Source organism: Rattus norvegicus, chromosome 7, assembly GCF_036323735.1.
Source record: "Rattus norvegicus strain BN/NHsdMcwi chromosome 7, GRCr8, whole genome shotgun sequence".
Lineage (NCBI taxonomy): Eukaryota > Metazoa > Chordata > Mammalia > Rodentia > Muridae > Rattus > Rattus norvegicus.
This window is the reverse complement of record NC_086025.1, coordinates 105,619,542-105,637,477: the sequence shown is the minus strand read 5'-3', so window position 1 is coordinate 105,637,477 and position 17,936 is coordinate 105,619,542. Positions and strand designations below refer to the sequence as shown.

Sequence of the window (17,936 nt, the reverse complement as noted above, 5' to 3'; positions counted from 1 at the left end):
AGCTTCAAGTCTGGGTATGAATTTCATTCTTGCCTAGGCTTCTTGTATTCTTATTTGCTTAGATTGAGAGCTATTCTTGTGCTAATTGCAAGCATAAAATGTCATTTATAAATGTCCAGGACAGTGTGCTAGCTAGTGATTCCCAGATAATTTCCAGAGAGAATCCAGAGTGACCAGAAATCCACAAATCCCAGGATGCCAGACAAACTGGTAGAGACTATCCCATTGGTCCAGCAACAACCACAAGGAGTGTCTATTCTTCTGAAATTTTAGTAATCTCTTCCAGCATCTCCAATGTAGGATCTGTCATTCCTACTGAAACCAAGTATACAGTGTAGGGATGGACCCTGAGGATAGATCCATCCAGGGGAGAAGGTAGCCCCAGGAGGAGCTGACCCACTTTGGGATCTTTCGTGAAAAGCTAAGCCATTAGGCTCAAAGGCTTCCTCCAAAGGCTGCAAACATCACACCAGGATTCTTAACAGTGTCATGGGAAGAAGTTCCCAACCAACCTCGAAGAGTCTGCACACATCTAGATATAGGTGTTGCGTCTAAGGATCTATTCCTAGATGCCACTGCTCTAATGGAAGGGCTGCTCTCTGTCAGTGGAGATTCCTCCTCCCCTCTCATCTTCTGTCACTGCTCCTCAGTCATGATACCGAGTTTTACAGACTCCATGTCTCTTTCTGACCCACCCTCTCACCAATTCAGGAAGGGGAAGGGTTTCAGGGCTCCACCGCTTGGGAATGTCATCAAGTTTCTGAGTCTGATGGCATCACTTGATGCCTGTTTTAATTCATTCTCTGTTTTTCCTTCATAGGGCCAAAAGGGAAACAAAGGAGAAAGTGGCAGCCCAGGACTTCCAGGGTTTCTGGGTCCCCGTGGGCCTCCGGTAAGCAGAGGACCTAATGGTGCCAAGATACCTGGCTCTAGGTGTAATCTCGAGTTTCACTACTGACCTTGCCAACTCATGTCTTAAAGGGACATTTTTTTCATGCTGTGATGAGATGGTATGGGGTCAAAGTGCATTGTGATTTAGGAGGCCATTGAGAGTTCATAACTGTCATTTGCATGGAATTCCAAAGCCTAGTACTTTAATTATAAGGCCTTAGGAAGCTCATTTAATGTCTCATTATGGTGGCTGTCTCCTTACTCGAATGCTATGACAGCATCATTCACCTCTGTGTATTAAATGTGAGGATCCACATAAAGGACTGTGGTAATGCCCAGCCCATTGTAGTGCTCAGTAAGCAAAGGTGACTGTGATGATCTCTGTAGGTGTCTGTGGTGGATAGCACTGTCCGTAATGACCCTGGAACTTGAAGGATGCTTTTAAGGATTGTAAAGATGAACAAGTTTTGGTCACAGGGTCAGACCATGTAGGTGATTGATTCAAAGCCACAGTATACAATTGTACCCATCTGGACCTTTAGTCTTGGTCCCCTGACTCAACCTTATAGAGTACATTGAAGCTGTTAAGGGGGTAATGAGGACTCATTCATAGCCATGGTGAAGTCATGCACTGTTCTTCAGACTCCAGTCTGCACTGATAAATAAGGTTGCAGGTGACATCTCTAGATGGAAAATGTTCCCATATTCCTGAATACTCTTCTCTTTTTCATTCTTTTTTATTTATTAATCATTTTGTTTGTTTCCATTTCAAATGTTGTCCCCCTTCCTGGTCCTCCCTCCATGAACACCCCGCACTTTTCTCCTCCCCTTTGCTTCTGCCCATCCATGGCTCCCAATACATATATAGCAGAGTATTCTGCCCTTTTCATGTGAACATTGGTATAACTGGATTCAACCTTTCTTTGTGGTATCAGGTCCATTGTTCTCCACTTCTGATCTGTGGTCCAAGATGTATATGGCTTGTCCATTCACTTCCTTGGATAACTTGATTACTCTTTTCCACTGCTTGTTTATAATTTGGCTTCCATTGAGCAGCCAAATACCCATATTTTTCAAAAATTACTCCTTAATCATAAAAACAGATCAATTCTCCAGTTTTATTACATGCTAGTCATTGTGCTTTACCTATCTCAATTAAAATAAGTATCACGGTAACATATGATATGGGTGAAGTGGCTCATCTTAATTTATAGGTGAATAAATTAAGACCCAATGAATTTAAGGGATTAGCGGGGAAGTCATAAATATCATATAGCCAGTCCACAAAGGAATCAATTTACAGTTGGACTCCGCCATCTTATTGGCATCTTACTTAACACATTGTCCCCTGATGATAGGAGTGGCCTCCCTCCCATGAGACAACTGGTAAATCTGGCTTCTAAGTACTGTTTAGTAGAGGTACATTGATCCCACTGACAAAGAGCCCATAGCCAGAGGATTTCTTATATTCTGTGGCAATTATCTACTTTCTCCTGCATGCACTGACCAGAAGGCTGCCTGTGCAATGGCCTTGTAAGGTAGACTATCTGGATCACTGACTGCTGTCTTTGCTGGACCATGATGAGTGAAATGTCTGTCATGAAGATTAACATGCACAGAGTGATGCTATTGAGTCCACTGTCCTCATGTTCTTTTTACAGGGAGAAGCAGGAGAGATAGGAGCTCCAGGAAAGGAGGCAAGTATTTCCCAACCCCTGTCCTTTCTCCTTGGTAGACCTTTCCTCTGGGAACCACAGATGGGCTGAGAAGCAAGCCCTGAGCTTATCAAAACTCCTCAACCAGCGTCAGTGTGCTTTCTGGACTGTGGTTTTACATTTCTGTTTTACAAACTGTCACAAGTTTTACAGCCAACAGGGGTACCAGGTAGATGGAAACATCTCCTTAGTCACCCTTCAGCATCATTGTGTCAGCAAACCTTCCAACTTTTCTTTGTAGTGCCTCTCAATTCTGAATGGATGCTGCCCAATTCCAAATCCTTTTTTACAAGGATGATTGCAGCAACTTCCCTAATGGTTGCTCCTGCCCAACCATGACCATCTACAGCAGCTGGAGATCATGGGCCATCAACATTTTATGCCACTTTACAGTTGAGATTACAGCTGTGCCCTCCCCTGTAGTGCAAAGAGTCCCTGAGGTATCCTTTTTCTTCCCAGTTCTCTCTCCTCCTGTCGGCTACATTCACTCTGGTCTCTAAATACTTAGTTTTCAGGGCAGTCTCTCTCTCTCTCTCTCTCTCTCTCTCTCTCTCTCTCTCTCTCTCTCTCAATACTTTCACCTTCCATCCCTTCTTCTTCTCTGTGGTCCAGCAGAGAAAAGCACTTGTTGATCTGCTCTGTTGATCATCTACTCTATCCTGTCCATGCTCATGAGCCTAGCTCAGAGAAGGCACCAATGAGAGTGAATAAATAGAATGAAGGATGTGGAGAAAAGACTTTTTAGGGAAATTGCTCACATGTGTATCAAAGCCTGCACTCTTGACTTGAAATAGAACACCCTTGTCACTGTGTGCCTTTGGGCCATTGTTATAAGAGATTGCCTTCCTTGAAGCAGGATCTAATATTCCAAGTCTGATTACCCTGTACTTTTGGCCCAGACATAGCTTGTCACTCACTAGACCTGCTCCTCACTTTTTGACTGATCATTGTTCTTGCTTACTAGGTAAAGTTAGAGGAAATAATGCCCCAGCTCCCATTTCTGAAGGTTGCATCAATATCGTGAGCTCTCAGTTGGGTTGCTGCTTACATGAAGTTCTCTGTACCTTTCCATCGCCCTCCAAAATAAAATTCAAGCTAATCAGGCCTGGATAATCTTCCCTAATACCACCCACATTCTCTTTAAATGTGACCTGCTCCTTTTTGGTGGGTGACACACAGAGATCAATTACTTAATCACTGAAGCTTCCTCTTGGCTTTGCCCTCCAGAGACTTTTCCCTTGTGTAATCCCTGTTGGATTCCTTTTGAACTTCCAGACTGTGTGCTTTCCAGCAGCCAATGTCATGTATTATTTTTCCCTCCTGGAATTACTGTGGAACCTTCTCATGATTATATTATAGAAAGTAAAACTGTTTGCTGTATTCCAGGTTTGGTATATCCATACCTACTTCTGAATCAGGTTGTGAGTACCCCGAGAAAAAGGATCATATGCCCATGCTATATTTCATTGGCCACAGAGCTTAGAGTAGTACCCAAGGAGATAGCATAGTGGATGTTAGTGGTATGAGGTGACTAAGAGAGCCAGATTCAGAGAACTAGAATATTTTCATTCAGTTTTAAAATATAAATTAATTTAAAATTTAATTATGCATATACCTGCATGTTTGAGTGGATATGTGCAAGTGAGTGCAGGTACTGTTGGAAGCCAGAAGAAGGAATCAGATCATTCAAAGCTGAGGTGACAGGTTGCTGTGAGCCCCCTTAAAGGATCCCTGAAATTGAGCTCAGTTTTCTGCAAAAGTTGTACATGGCATTAACTGCTAAGCTGTGTATCTATCCCATGTCTGCATTTTGAATGCATACTATTTCTATCACTCTGTGGCAGGTTAGGCTAGATTACCCTAGTGTTCAGCCTTTGGGTTGGCATATTTTGAATACCTGTAGATACAGGGCAGCCTTTCATATAGGAATATGATGTCCTATTTAATGAATAAGCTTTCCAAACTTTTGCTACCTAAGTATAAACAAACATATTGGAAGAAGAAATTTTGGTGGTGGCTAGCAAGAAGGTGACTTCTTTTCAGAGGGGATATCAAGAGTCTTGAAGAAAGGAAAAGGAAGGGAGGGAAGGACAGGAAGGGAGAAATGGAGGAAAGAAAGGAGGGAAACGATATTTCACTTGGAGCGAATGGAAGAAACATAAGGTAGGAAAAGAAAAGTGTCTCAGTCATATGAAGTATGGAAGAATGTTTTTAAGAAGCCATACCATTGGCTCATGTCCTAGACCAAGAATGGGCAGAGGTAGGAGTAAAGGAATGAAGAGTGGCTTGATTGCATATTCAGACTGACCTGGTTGAAGATTTTGGGGTCAGCATGGGGAGGGGTTGCTTTTTCAGCATCCCCTTCGCCCAGGAAGTGCTATGTAGAAGAAAGGCAAAGGTGGAGGCAGAGGTGGCGGTGTTGAAGTGACTACTGTCCTTGTATCTCATTGCAGGGTGCTCCTGGGAAGCCTGGAGAGCCAGGATCCAAAGGAGAGCCGGTAAGTGGGGATGTGTAGCCATCTGAGGATGCTCAAGGTGACCTTCCCATAGTTGCAAGGCTGGAATTTATTCAGGGCAGTTAATAAACACCTGGACCTTGACTGCTTTCTTCTGCAATGACGTTCCATGAAAAAGAATCCGAAGCCCCTCACTCAGTAGGGTTCTTTTCCCCCAATACAGACATAGTCAGTTTTCTTTCTTGTTTCTTTTTGGTTATTTTGAGGAATAAAATCATGACCATAATTATCAATGCAAGGCAAGTGTTGGGAGACTCTGACAGATTCCCTGCTCACCATGTGTGAAGGCGCATGCAGGATGTGCCTGGCTCCCTAAGTGCCAATTTGCTGGGAGCCAGATTTGTCACTGAAGGTGACAAGGGAACAGATTTTCCCATAATGAGTCGCCTTGGCGCCACACTCTGAAAGCCTTTCTTTACATTTCATTTTTCCAGAAACCAACAGGGGAGAGACGTTTTTCTTGTAGAAGTGCAGGAGGGGGCAGGGAGCATTCTCACACTCACCCGCCCAGTCTCTTGCTCCATTAAGGGCTATGCACTGCTGGTTTATCCGCATCCTCCATGTGGTCAGCTGTTATACTACATGGGTGATATCCTGTCCCCCACCCCCGCCCATGGTTGTTTTCAATGGTCCTGCAAAGAATTTATCGCAGCTTTCTTCACAAGTCAGATGGGTAATGAGCTGGCAGGCTTTTCCTGCAGCTTGGGAAGAGAGAGATGGAAGTGGTCTCTGCCATCCTTGCCTTCCCTTCTTGTCTGTCCTTCAGATGACTTTGTTCCCACTGTCCTGTGGCAGTTTGATGTTGAATATTGGAGCCTTGTACTTGCCTGCCACTGGTCGATTTTCTCCTGAGAGTGTCACTCAGGGGTCTTGAGAGTGATTGTCTAGGAGCGTGGGCATGAGTCCTGGTTCAGAGCCAGGGTGTTCAGCCCACAGACAGGAAGCTGTTCTTCATACACAATCAATAACTGGGGAGCTCGCCTGTCCTCTGTTAAGTGGTTCCATGGAACCTTGCCACCAAGTGCTTATATTCCTCTTTCCTTCATCCTGGGAGTGTTTAAAATAGGGGACAGGAGGGTTGTTGAATAGAAAAGCTATGCTGTGTGCCTGGTGCTATGTGGCATCCAGGTGACTTAAAAGAGTGTTCTATACCTCTGAATCTAAGATCGATCACCTGGCTTCTTTCAAGACCCCATGAAGTGTATCAGACCAGAAAACCAGAGCAGCTCTTTGGGTTTGCCTAAATTAAAATGTCAAAAGTCATCGATACTTCGTTGTTGAAAAATTGAAAGCCAGGCAGGGGCCCGGTTAAAACGCAGATATTACAGGAGGGAATGCAGTAGAAGTCAGGCATATCTCCATGTCACCTCAAAGCTCCCCTTCCTGTGTGCCTGCCTGCCTTGCACTCTCAAGTCTCTGGCCACAGATGAGGGTATTTCAAACATGCATGTGCCTTCACTTTTACCCTCCCTTACCCCAGAAGATCACCTTTTCCTTGCTATATTTCTCTATTTCATAACCATGCTCTAGTCCTTCCATACAAGGCCCCTGCCATGTTGATGGCCACACCATGTTTGGCTCCATCTTGAGTCTACTTCTTCCTCCTGCCCCTCCCTTTCTACTTTGCTATATCACAGTAATTCTGGCTCTATTGTACTGAGTGCCTTAACATGGCTACTACATATTCAGTCCTAACTATCCCCTGAGACTCGCTGGTCAGATACACAGTAGTATATAAGGGAAAATACTAGGCTGTCTGCCCTGGGGTTACTGTGCCTCAAATCACTGACCAGAATTTCAGAATCTGATTCACTGATAGGGGAGAGCCTCAGGTAGTGTAAGTACCACAGAGTGAGCCTGCCAACCCTCCATGTACCCACTGGAGCTTAGAGAAGGCCTACAAGAAAAGGCTGCTGATCTAGTCCACTATCACTACAACTGATAGAGGCCAAAACCTCTCCATGGGTGGAGTGGTAGTTCGGCCTCCGTCCCCATAGCTAGACAGCCATTTCCAGGGATGCACAATAAGGAGTTTGTCCTAAGACTAGAAAAATTAATGTGTGTGTGTGTGTGTGTGTGTGTGTGTGTGTGTGTGTATGTATGTATGTATGTATGCACACTCATGTGTGCATGTATTATGTATATGCATATGCTTGTGTGGACAAATGCATCTGTGAATGTATACATGTTTATACTCAGGCCTGCGGTTAGGTGTCATCCACAATTACCCTCCACTTTATTGCCTGAGATAGATTCTCATTGAATCCAGAGGTCACCGATTTGCTAGACTAATAAGCCCCAGGTTCTGCCTCTGTGCCCTGAGATGTAAGCAACCATACCTGGTTCTTGTGTGGGTACTTGAGATCCAAATTTAGATCCTCATAATTGTAAGGCAAGCTACTGAGATATCTCTCTAGCCCCCTCCCCGCCATCCGTACAATTAACACACATCCTTACATTAACACAATATTTTATGCCAACAAAGCAAGCTTGTTGATATTTTTTATTCTCTATTTTTACTCACTGTGGACACTGTTCTATAGTTGTAACTTTGCATACAATAATAATACCTGCTACTGTCCATGTAATCTCTTATAAGCAGTTCCAATGCTGTCAACTATAGAGTGCTCTGTAGTATGAGAATGTCAGTACGCCTTGCTGCTCCTATGGTGACAGTCTTGTTAGTGGCTTATTTGGGGTAGGTTCAAAGATAAACACTCTCCTTCTGACTTGCATAATGATATGTAAGGTAGGATTCTTTCTCTGGGATCTCTTGCCTAGTTTTGTAAATCAGGACTATGGATAAGATAATTCTGTTTCTTCTTTTCTTGGATCCATCTATGACTCACTCAGGGTTGAGACCCCCTGTCCCCATACACACACACACACACACACACACACACACACACACACACACACACACACCAGCAGGAAGATGATAGTACCTTGAACTTTTGAACTTCAGGCTGTGTATTCAGGTCAGTTCCCAGCACAGAGCCACTTGCTGATATACTCTTCTCTTCTATTTAGGGAGACCCTGGGATCAAAGGTGACAAAGGACCGCCAGGTGGGAAGGGCCAGCCTGGAGACCCTGGAACCCCAGGCCACAAGGGTCACACTGGCCTAATGGGTCCCCAAGGACAACCAGGGGAGAGTGGCCCTCCTGGGCCCCCAGGGCCACCTGGCCAGCCAGGATTTCCAGGACTTCGGGTAAGGATGATGGTAAAATTTCAGACAGATTCCGTGAGAATGGAGGGGAAATGGAGTTTGTGGTCTTTGGGAAGTACAGCATGCAGATTGCAGGCTTCTGGGGACTTGTTATACAGCAAGGGGCAGAGCATTCCCTGTCTCCGTGCCTATCCTTAGAGAAAATGCTCTCCACATTTGGTAGGACGGAGTGGCATTGTGCATGCAACTCGAGAGATGTTCAGAAACAGAGTCTCATCTTTGTCGTTCCTTCTACACCAGGGATGATGGCTCTCAAGGCTTTAGGTCTTGAGCCGTAAATCCCTTCTTTCTTGGCACCCTGTGCAGAAGTAATTGAAAAGATGGGGTCTCATTGGTTCAAAAAGCATCATGATTGGTTCCTCATCTATTCACCCCGGAGCATGACAAATCCTCTACTGTCTTAGGCACTGAGTGTGAGCAGAAAGCATGGCTACTTTCTTTACATCTGTGTCATTCTAGTGGCACAACTCTTGATTTATCTTGCTTTGGATCACAGACATGGGTTGTCAGTTAGGTAACTGAACTCTTGATGGGGATTGTTGTCCAATCCCTGTGACCTCTTCTCCTTGGCAGCTCAATTAGTCATCTGGAGAGTTTTATGTGCCCTAAGCACAGGCATGGTCACTCCCTGTCTGATGACACTCTGTGGCTTCATCACTTGCTTCTGGTTGTGGGGATTCTAAAGGTCTTGGTGCTCAGAGCTTGCCCTTCTTGGGCTAAATTACAAAGACTCAGTTGGCATCCAAAACCCTCATGTAGTCTTGCCAAGCTCTGTGAGTGACCTTGCTATGTGGAGCAATGGAGCATCTAGGGCTAATACAAAGGTTTCTGACAAGAGAAGAGTAAGATAAAAGGGGGACTGTGTCTCTTCCATATAATGTGTTGGACTGATAGAAGCACAGGGAGACCCATTCTTGAGGGCAGCACCACTCTACAGTAGTCAAATAGGAAAGAGTGATCCTGATAGGGAATAGGGCATTCTTTCTGAGGCCATTCTGAGAATTATCATCACATTGTGAACATTCAGCCTTTCTTAGAGATAAATTCATCAGCTTTTATGGTTCACTTATCTGCTTGTGGCCGGTATGGGCTTGAGCAGGACAAAATTGTCCCTGTGGAGTATAGGAGAAAGATACCAACCTGGAGAGTCAGACTCGATTTCACATAGGAGGCAGCCCATATGCTGTGTTCTGGAGACAGGCAAGCCTTGGGGACCATACTGCTGAGGCCCTGTGTATGACTGGGTTTATGGGTGCAGTGGTTTGTACAAGGAGAGAATGAACTAAAGATGTAAGGGTCATGAGGGAGGGATATTGTAGCTCTGAGAACCTAAGGTCCAAGCTGTCATGCTATTGTCATGGTTTGAACAGCAAAGAAGAGAGGAATATGCTGCAGATGTGGCATGGGATAGACAGAGGGTGTGGTGGCCCTTGTCTGTGCTGCACATAAGCTTCTTGGTTTGGGGAGAGACATTTGGGATCTTCAAGAAGAAGGAAATGGAGGATTCCTGGGAAGATGAGTAACTGCTTCCCTCCATCCTAGGGTGAGTCTCCATCCATTGACACCTTAAGGCGCCTCATTCAGGAAGAGCTTGGGAAGCAGCTAGAAGGTAAGTAGCTGGATTTCATTGCAGCTTCCAGCATAAGATCCCCAGCGAACAGTTGTTGTTTTCATCGTTAAATACTGGGGCAGTTGAGTGTGGAACAGCAGGTTTGAGAGGTAACTTGAGGGCCCAGCCTTATACTCCAGATCCTGGTCACCTCTAGTGACAATGACTCTAGTGAATGATGACACCAGATACTACCATCTGCTGTGAGGTGATCACCTACACTTTCTGTGTATTCAGCCGTGTGTGTGATTGATCAGTGTTCTGGAAAGGTGTGCAGAGAGCCTCATTGAACTCCAGCGGAAGAGGTAAGTCAGGAGACAGACAAAATGACTGCAGTGTCCTCAGAAGACATCTGTAATTTCTTTTTGGCACAGAGGGCATTGACAGAGGACAGTTGGCTCTGTTTGAGATAGCTCTAAGGTAAGGTATGGAGTGGGAAACTGGAATGGTGACAGCATTTGGGGTTCCTATCTTGGGAGGGTTCTTAGAGCCTGAGTGTGCCCATTGATAGCCTAGTAATGACCATGGGAAACAGTGTGGTTATTGGGGGGATAATGAGGATCAGGCAGGCTGAGATACTGGAATATAAGTCTGAGATTTACAGCCTTATTTTCTGTGCACTATACCACCATGTCTGTTTAGTAGCCATTCTTCCCATTTCCCCTATGATAAAAGCTTAGAAGAAAATGCTCATAAGCCTGTGACACGAAAGAGGTGGATCCTAAAGTTGTTTCCATTCACATGTCCCGTGTCCCTGAATTGTATGCGTCACACATTCAGACTGTGCTGGATACCTGGTTGTAGAAGCAAAGTGCCCCTCTCCTCTACCCCTCTGGAATCTAGGTGAATATGTATGGACTGTAGATGAGGAAGGTGGGGGAAGACAGGGATAGGCTAGAAAGAATGTGAGCCCCACTGGACGAGGCACGTCTAAGAACTTGTGTGTGGGAGTTCCAAGTTCTGCCTCTTGAATGTTAGACTTGTCAGTGATGGAGTGGCCTCTGCCCTAGTGGAGTGCCAACCACTAGTTTTTAAGGGGGCTGGGACTATATACTGGATTGAGTCCCTTTCAAAGAGCCTTTGAGGAGGAAATGTTGACTTGCAGCAAAGATAAGAAAATCAAAGACCAAGACAAGTTCAGCAAACTGCCAAGGTCACTTAGGTCACCTCCACAGACCCCTGGGCCTTGTGAAGGTGCAATGGCAGAGTGAGTCAATGAGGCAGTCAGGAATTCTCCTCTTGTTTAGTCTTATCAGCCAAAATATTAATGTTTCTCCTAGTCACTCTACCCATTGGATAGGCCTCTGCATCCAGTGCTCTCTGACTATACAAACTTAGGTGGCTCTTGGTAACCAGTAGGTAAGCACTGGATCCAGTGTCCAGCAGGAAAGTGAGTCCACCCACAGTTAGAGCTCTAGTTTGTTTGTTTGTTTTTTATTAGATTCTATAATGCTTGTATCACAGATATATAAACATCTCCAATTAGCAGTTTATTTGCCCCTTCAGTTGTTGATGGACTTGATTCAAAAAATGAATGTCACTAAATAGCTTTGTATAAGCTACTTAAACAGCCCAGGCCTCAGTTTCTCCAACCAGCAGTTTTCCCACTGCTATTACTGCTGCTGCCATCACAAACACCAGTACTGCTGTTCCTGCACTGTTAATACTACTATTAATTATCTCCACGGCTGCTATAGACATCCATGCAGTCAGAAATGTGTGTGCAGGACCTGTTCTTTGTCTTCAGCCCCAGTTGGTTTTTGCTTGCAGTGAGCTGCCAGTATGCCCGTTGTCCTCTCTCCATTCCTCAGGAACTTCTCTGTTCTTCCCATTCCATAGCCAAACTTGCCTACCTCCTGGCCCAGATGCCTCCAGCACACATCAAGTCCTCTCAAGGCAGACCTGGGCCCCCAGGACCCCCTGGAAAAGATGGGCTGCCAGGCCGGACAGGCCCCATGGGTGAACCAGGCCGCCCTGGCCAAGGTGGTCTAGAAGGGCCCTCTGGACCAATGGGCCCCAAAGGTGAGTGGACAGCTTTTCTGAAACTGCGCTGAGTGAGGACTTGGATGTGGGATGTACACCTGGCAGAGCCTGCATTATTCATCTTGTTTTCATTCCCATTAGCCCAGCAACACTGAATTTTGACATTGTGTAATTTTTTCATACATTCAAGATTTTCTTACTTGACAGTTTTGAGAAATTATGCCAGGAAGACTGAACCTGTTTTTTCCCCCACTTTCTTGTCTTCTCTCTGTCTCCCTTGCTCAACTTACAGGGGTGATGCAAATGTTTTCTTCTTCCCACCCCCACCCAGTTTGGTACCAACTGAGTGATATGACATTTAATCTCAATTTTATTAAAATCTAGCCAAATGGACACTAATTGTCTAGCTCTTTGGCTGGGTATCCTATCTGAGCATTGGAACTCTTCTTCAGGTTGAAGAGCCTGCCCCAGGCTGCACACTGGCAAGCAGGTCAGAATGCTTTCTATGGGCAAGCAGACAATGAAGCAGAGAGGGAGGACTGGACACCAAACTTCCAAGCCTGTGGTCCACTTCCTCCTAATGACTCATTTTGGTGGCCTTAACTAGGGAATCAGATGAACCTAACAACTTCTCTTTTCATCTGGCATATCCGTATAACTGTTTAGCCACTTATCCCCTGTGATATTTCTTCTGTTTAAATGGGTTTTTTTTGTTAAATTTGCGTGTTCCAGACTATCTGTATTCCTTCATAAAACAAATTGCACAAAATGTAAGCCCATAGGAAATGTACTTTATAGACTATATTGGACTGTGGCAGAATACTGACCAAGTGTAACTGTTATAACAGTGAAGGTGAGGAACTGGAGAGGAACTACGTTGTGATTAAGAGCTTCTGCTGATCTTGGAGAGGACCACGGTTCAGGTTCACAACTGCAGTCATGTCCAGGTTATCCAGTGTTCTCTCCTTCCCTTCTCAGGTACCAGGCACACATGTGGTAAACATGCATAGATGCAGGCAAAACATTCCTACACATGCAGCAGAAATCAATACATAAAGAACCCCAAAACAACAGCATGTACACAGAAAATAAGATCAATGTTCTAAAAGCTAGAACCCTGAGGTTTAAATTTAGATTACAAAAAAATATGTTGTTTCCAGGCCATACTTTGGAAACAATGTAACAAAATATATTAATTCCTATAAAATAAATTGAAAGAACGATTCCAGTGTCCTTGGTTGGGACCCTCCTTTCTGTTCGTATCATGGCAGTACCACCATGGGTACAGGTAACCTTGGCAGTAGAATTGGTATTAGCTGTAGCAATCATACTAGTGGTAGAAGTAATAGTATTGACCACGGTATTATTGATAGTGGCAGTCCCAGTTAAATCAAACCTGGAAGCTCTTAACTCAGATATGGTTGAACTGTCCCTCCAGAGAACATGCTCTCTCCTTCCCTCTCCCCTCTTTCTCTCTCTCTCTTTGATACTACATGTCATATATGTGTCAATGTTTTTATTCCTTGGATGGTATTTATCATCTATCTCTTATGGAGTGTTCCTTGTACTTTTCCATTGCTTTACTAGATTTCAGTATACCTTAGGTTAGAACTGAGTCTCATCCAGTAGGATGTTGAATTCATTTATGTGTCAACCCAATTCCTTCTTCATGAAGGTTCAGATAAGAAGCTTTGAGTGCACTGGCATGTACACCAGTAATCATGTCATACATGCAGGCTGATAGGTGTATGAGTTGTGGGTGTGTGAATTTGGTTACCCATGGTTTAGTGAACGTGTAACTGTGTACTTTGTGTTTGTTTCTATGTATGTGAATGTGTAAATATGTGTGAAACTGGATCGATAGGTGCTTGGGTGAATGAGTATGTATAAAGATGCGTATTTGAGAATGTGTTCGAGAGAAAACAGCTGTTTCTTTTATTGTTTTCATGCATATATTCTGCATCTGAAAATATGTGTGAGAGTGTGTGTGTGTGTGTGCACTAATGTTGTATGTGGGGGGTATTTTACATAAAGAGTATTGTGAGCAGGCTGGTATGAGTGGACTGTTTCAGTGATAATCGACTGTACCAGTGTCACCAGGGATCCTGTGGGTTGAGACTCTAACTGTGCCCTCATCATGAGTCTCCACCACTCAAGATGAATATTCTTCCCTTCAGGTGAGAGAGGAGCCAAAGGTGATCCTGGCACACCTGGAGTTGGCCTTCGAGGAGAGATGGGTCCCCCTGGAATACCAGGTATGAAGGTTCAGCGTCTCAGGCTGGGTGGACATCAACCATGGAGGCAGGGGCACACAGTGGTACCTGTGCTTGTGGGAAGAGAGGCCCATCTGGGCCACTCTAAGGAGAAACATATAACTCATTGGTTAATGGAATATTTCTCAAACCCTTGAGGCATACATTCTAATTGGAAAGTTCCAGTGACTTATTTAGTGTTTCAAAATGAGCAGAATAAAGTATATTGATGTCTTCTACATAAATATATGATAAGTATTTGGGATGATGCAGAAGCAAATTGCTCCAATTTGTTCATTACATATTGTACCCATGTCCCCACCCCAAAGAATTCTCAGTGTAGGGCAGAATATTTGGCTCAGAGCTTAGAAGCACTATCTGCTTTTTGTAGAGGAACTGGGTTTGATTCCCAGCACTCACCTGGCAGCTCAGAATCATCTCTGTCTGGCTCTAGTTCCAGGGAATTTAATATCCTTTTCTGGTATCCACTAAAACTGCAAGTACTCGGCGCACAAGCATAAATGAAAAAATATACATGAAACATAAATAAGTACTCATTAAAACATCATGCCCCAGAAATATACAGAATTATTATGTTTCAATTAAAAATAATAATTGACTAAATATTGTGGGGAAATGGAGAGAGAGAGAGAGAGAGAGAGAGAGAGAGAGAGAGAGAGAGAGAGAGGCTCTAAATAAGTCTGTGCATGTTGGAGATGCAGCTCTCCTTAGGACTTTCCTTCTCTACTTTAACTCACCTTAAGTGGTTAGAACCCCACAGGCAAGGTGACAGCCATCTTCTTAAACCCAATATGAATCCAGTAATATTTCTCAGAATATGACCAGGGAACCTTAACCAAAGGTTTAGCCAAAGGCCATCCCTCTTGGAGCTGAGGGGTTGCAGAGTCTTGGGACTTTCACTTCTGAAACCTAGAAATAACTAAGGGAATGGCAGCCAGTTGACCACTGTGCCTGGCGGAGGTATTGGAAGAGCCCCTGCAAGACTCTCACCTCTGGTTTGTAAAATTCTACCTCACCATTGTGTGTGTTTGTGTTTGTGTGTGTATGTGTATGTGTATGTGTGTGTATGTGTGTGTGTGTGTGTGTGTGTGTGTGTGCGCACGCACGCGTTTAAGTATGTGTATGTTTGAGTGTATATATTTAGGGAGCAGTGCTAGAAACTGAACCTAGGGCTTCATGCATGTTGTACCACCAAACCCCATTCTCAGCCCTGTGGATTTTACGTTTTAAAGTTAACTCCTAGCTTTTATGACTATTCTGGATCATTTATGGACATCTGACTTACATATAATTTAACTTTAGTTTTATCCTGCCATGATTTTCCATAGTTTCTACAGTTGGATATGTATGTTATTTTTCTATTAGAGGTGATATTACATAAATATTGTTTATATCTTGCTGACTTTCAAATAGAATAGAATATAAATACCACACTGAAATTGGAGAAGTAGAACAGCAGAGTGGAGTCCATCTAGAGGAGAATGTGTAGACTATCTGGCAGTTACACCTGGCGAGGTTGAATCAAGGGCCATTGCCAGTACATCTCAGCGGAAGGAATGATTAGCATAGCTGAATCAAGGATTTCTTGTAAACAAGGATGTACACTAAGTAACTCTTGTCAGAAAAACAGCAGAGTTCCAAAGTTCTAAAGTCACTCACAATGGAAAGGTTCACTTGTCTACATTCTAAGAAATCTTTTGACAGCATGCTAAGAAGTGAGGGAGAATGTAACCTGAAGAATGTGGTGGCCAACTTGGCCACCACACCTAGCACCAAGCTTCCCAGTTGTTCAGGCAGAAGAGGAAGCTAGTGAATTACACATGATGCCATAGCACACTTGGTAAGCGTAGGCATAGCAGTTCATATGTAATATTCTCTCAGTCTAAACTTAGACTCTAGAATGGTCAGTTCTGTCTATTCCAGATGCTATATTTCTTACTGGGTATAATAGAATAATATACATAATATGTGGTTCGGGTTTAACAAGTAAAGTTGAGAAAAGATAACAGATCCCAGACTATCTGAAGGATCATCGGGTGTCCCTGTAAGACCAGATACACCAGGCCAAAGCTCACTAGGCTGCTTTATTGTCCCACTCTGAATTCAGATGTGTCTACTAGACTGTGTGAGAGAATAGTGTTCTGCTTTCTCTTTTGACTTGAGTGGAAAGCTTGCACCCCAAGGGCCTTGAGTTGCTCTTGTCTGTTTTTCTTCTCTGGTATCTGCATTTTTTTCCTCAGACAGTAAAGACGTCCCCAACTGTCGCTTGCAGAGGTGCTGTTTTACCTGATGCTCACATAGGCTACTCTGTCTCTTAGTGTGGAGCACTAACAGAGGCTATTCTGAGTACACATTGAACCCTAGTTTACAACACAAAGGTTATAAGGATGTTAAACTCCTGGATATAGAATGTAAACTGCCTTCTGTTTCTTTTGCTTCCTGGGCCAGGCCAACCTGGAGAACCTGGATATGCTAAAGATGGACTTCCAGGAAGCCCTGGCCCTCAAGGAGAGACAGGACCAGCTGGACATCCTGGCCCTCCTGGTCCCCCTGGCCCTCCTGGCCAGTGTGACCCCTCCCAGTGTGCGTACTTTGCCAGCCTTGCTGCCCGGCCAAGTAATGTGAAGGGCCCCTAGAAGATTCTAGAACATCAAAACACTGCTATGGATTTCTGAAACTTGAACTCGGAGCCCACTGGGAAGCCAGAAGCCTTGAAACATTTCAGATCCTCCTTTTCTCTCTCCTTCCTACCTCCTGCCTTTTCTTGCTGTTTCCCTTCTTTCTACTCTTCCCTCCTTGCCTGCCTTAATTGTCTCTTCCCTTCCTCAGACACCTCACAGTTATTAAAACCAACAGATACTGTCGGACAGTCAGGTTATTATTAATATTATTGTTATTATTTGCTGTTATTTCAAATGCTAATAGTTCAGGGGGAGCTTCCTGGTGAACAGGAAGTAGTTTCCTGGCTCCGCTCCCCTGTCAACACTGGCTGAAGTGTGACAGCCAATTCTGAGGAATCCTCGGTGCTATGCAACCCTGACCATGTATGCACTTGCTAATTTTACCTCTTTCCTGGAAAGGAAGCTTTAAGGGATGGAGACTATCATGTTGTCTCCTCATCTGTGCCTAAAGATGGCCCAGGGAAAAATAAGTTTGAAACCCCCACCTCCCAGGAGAGACTGGAAGCAAGAAGAATTTGCAGCCTGGAAGAATTCATTGACCTCTGGAGACAAGGTGCACATCTGGAGTTCAGAACTGCCTTAGGGCATTGGGGAGGGTGGGCATCCTCAGTGCTTCAAGCTACTAGAACTCCAAAAGAAGTCACATAGAATTGGCAGTAGCTTGTGTCTGGGCACTCAATAAACAAGCTGGTGCTGAAGAAGAGTTCCCCGGTGTGACTTTGCTTTGAACAGTGACCTGGAGCCCTTCAAGTGCCTCATGCTGGTTGCAATTGTGTGAGTTGCAAAATAAAAGTTTTCAATGTTCACTGGCTTTATTTACTTGTGGGCAGTCATGCTTGTGTGTGTGTGTGTGTGTGTGTGTGTAGAATGTGTGTGTGTGTGTTTCTACACACACATCATGAACAGGTGCTCACTAAATATTTCCCCCTCAGTTGCTCCTGGGTATTCATTTTTCTTCTCTATCCTCTCCTGGGCATTAGGTGAGTCTTCTTTGAACTGCAATACCTGTTTGCCTGTTTTCTCCAGATGTTAGATGAATA

The 17,936-nt window shown here is 44.3% G+C and overlaps 1 protein-coding gene and 1 long non-coding RNA gene across 7 annotated transcripts in view; one reads left to right on the top strand and one right to left on the bottom strand.

The window, feature by feature from the left end:
- The window catches only part of Col22a1 (collagen type XXII alpha 1 chain), a 237,471-nt gene extending 219,769 nt beyond the window's left edge, over positions 1 to 17,702 (top strand). For 2 of the 4 annotated variants that reach the window (XM_039080218.2, XM_039080220.2), the window contains 8 exons: positions 821 to 892; positions 2,553 to 2,588; positions 5,060 to 5,104; positions 8,153 to 8,332; positions 9,893 to 9,959; positions 11,799 to 11,981; positions 14,120 to 14,197; positions 16,664 to 17,702. In XM_039080218.2, coding sequence (XP_038936146.1) covers positions 821 to 892; positions 2,553 to 2,588; positions 5,060 to 5,104; positions 8,153 to 8,332; positions 9,893 to 9,959; positions 11,799 to 11,981; positions 14,120 to 14,197; positions 16,664 to 16,851 — 849 coding nt within the window. In that variant the 3' untranslated portion in view covers positions 16,852 to 17,702. Of the gene's footprint in view, positions 1 to 820; positions 893 to 2,552; positions 2,589 to 5,059; positions 5,105 to 8,152; positions 8,333 to 9,892; positions 9,960 to 11,798; positions 11,982 to 12,790; positions 12,924 to 14,119; positions 14,198 to 16,663 lie in introns of those variants that run through there. The other 2 variants (XM_063264443.1, XM_063264444.1) reach the window with 2 other exon arrangements.
- Positions 12,714 to 15,854, bottom strand: LOC108351508 (uncharacterized). 3 transcript variants are annotated; one of them, XR_005487231.2, is made up of 3 exons: positions 15,645 to 15,854; positions 14,615 to 14,697; positions 12,714 to 12,969 (listed from the first exon to the last, which is right to left on the bottom strand). It is a non-coding gene; the product is annotated as an uncharacterized LOC108351508 (long non-coding RNA). The 3 variants fall into 3 exon arrangements; XR_010053432.1 differs by having other exon boundaries at positions 14,615 to 15,134; positions 15,645 to 15,846; XR_010053431.1 differs by lacking the exon at positions 14,615 to 14,697 and having other exon boundaries at positions 15,645 to 15,827.
- Positions 17,703 to 17,936: the final 234 nt, after the last annotated feature.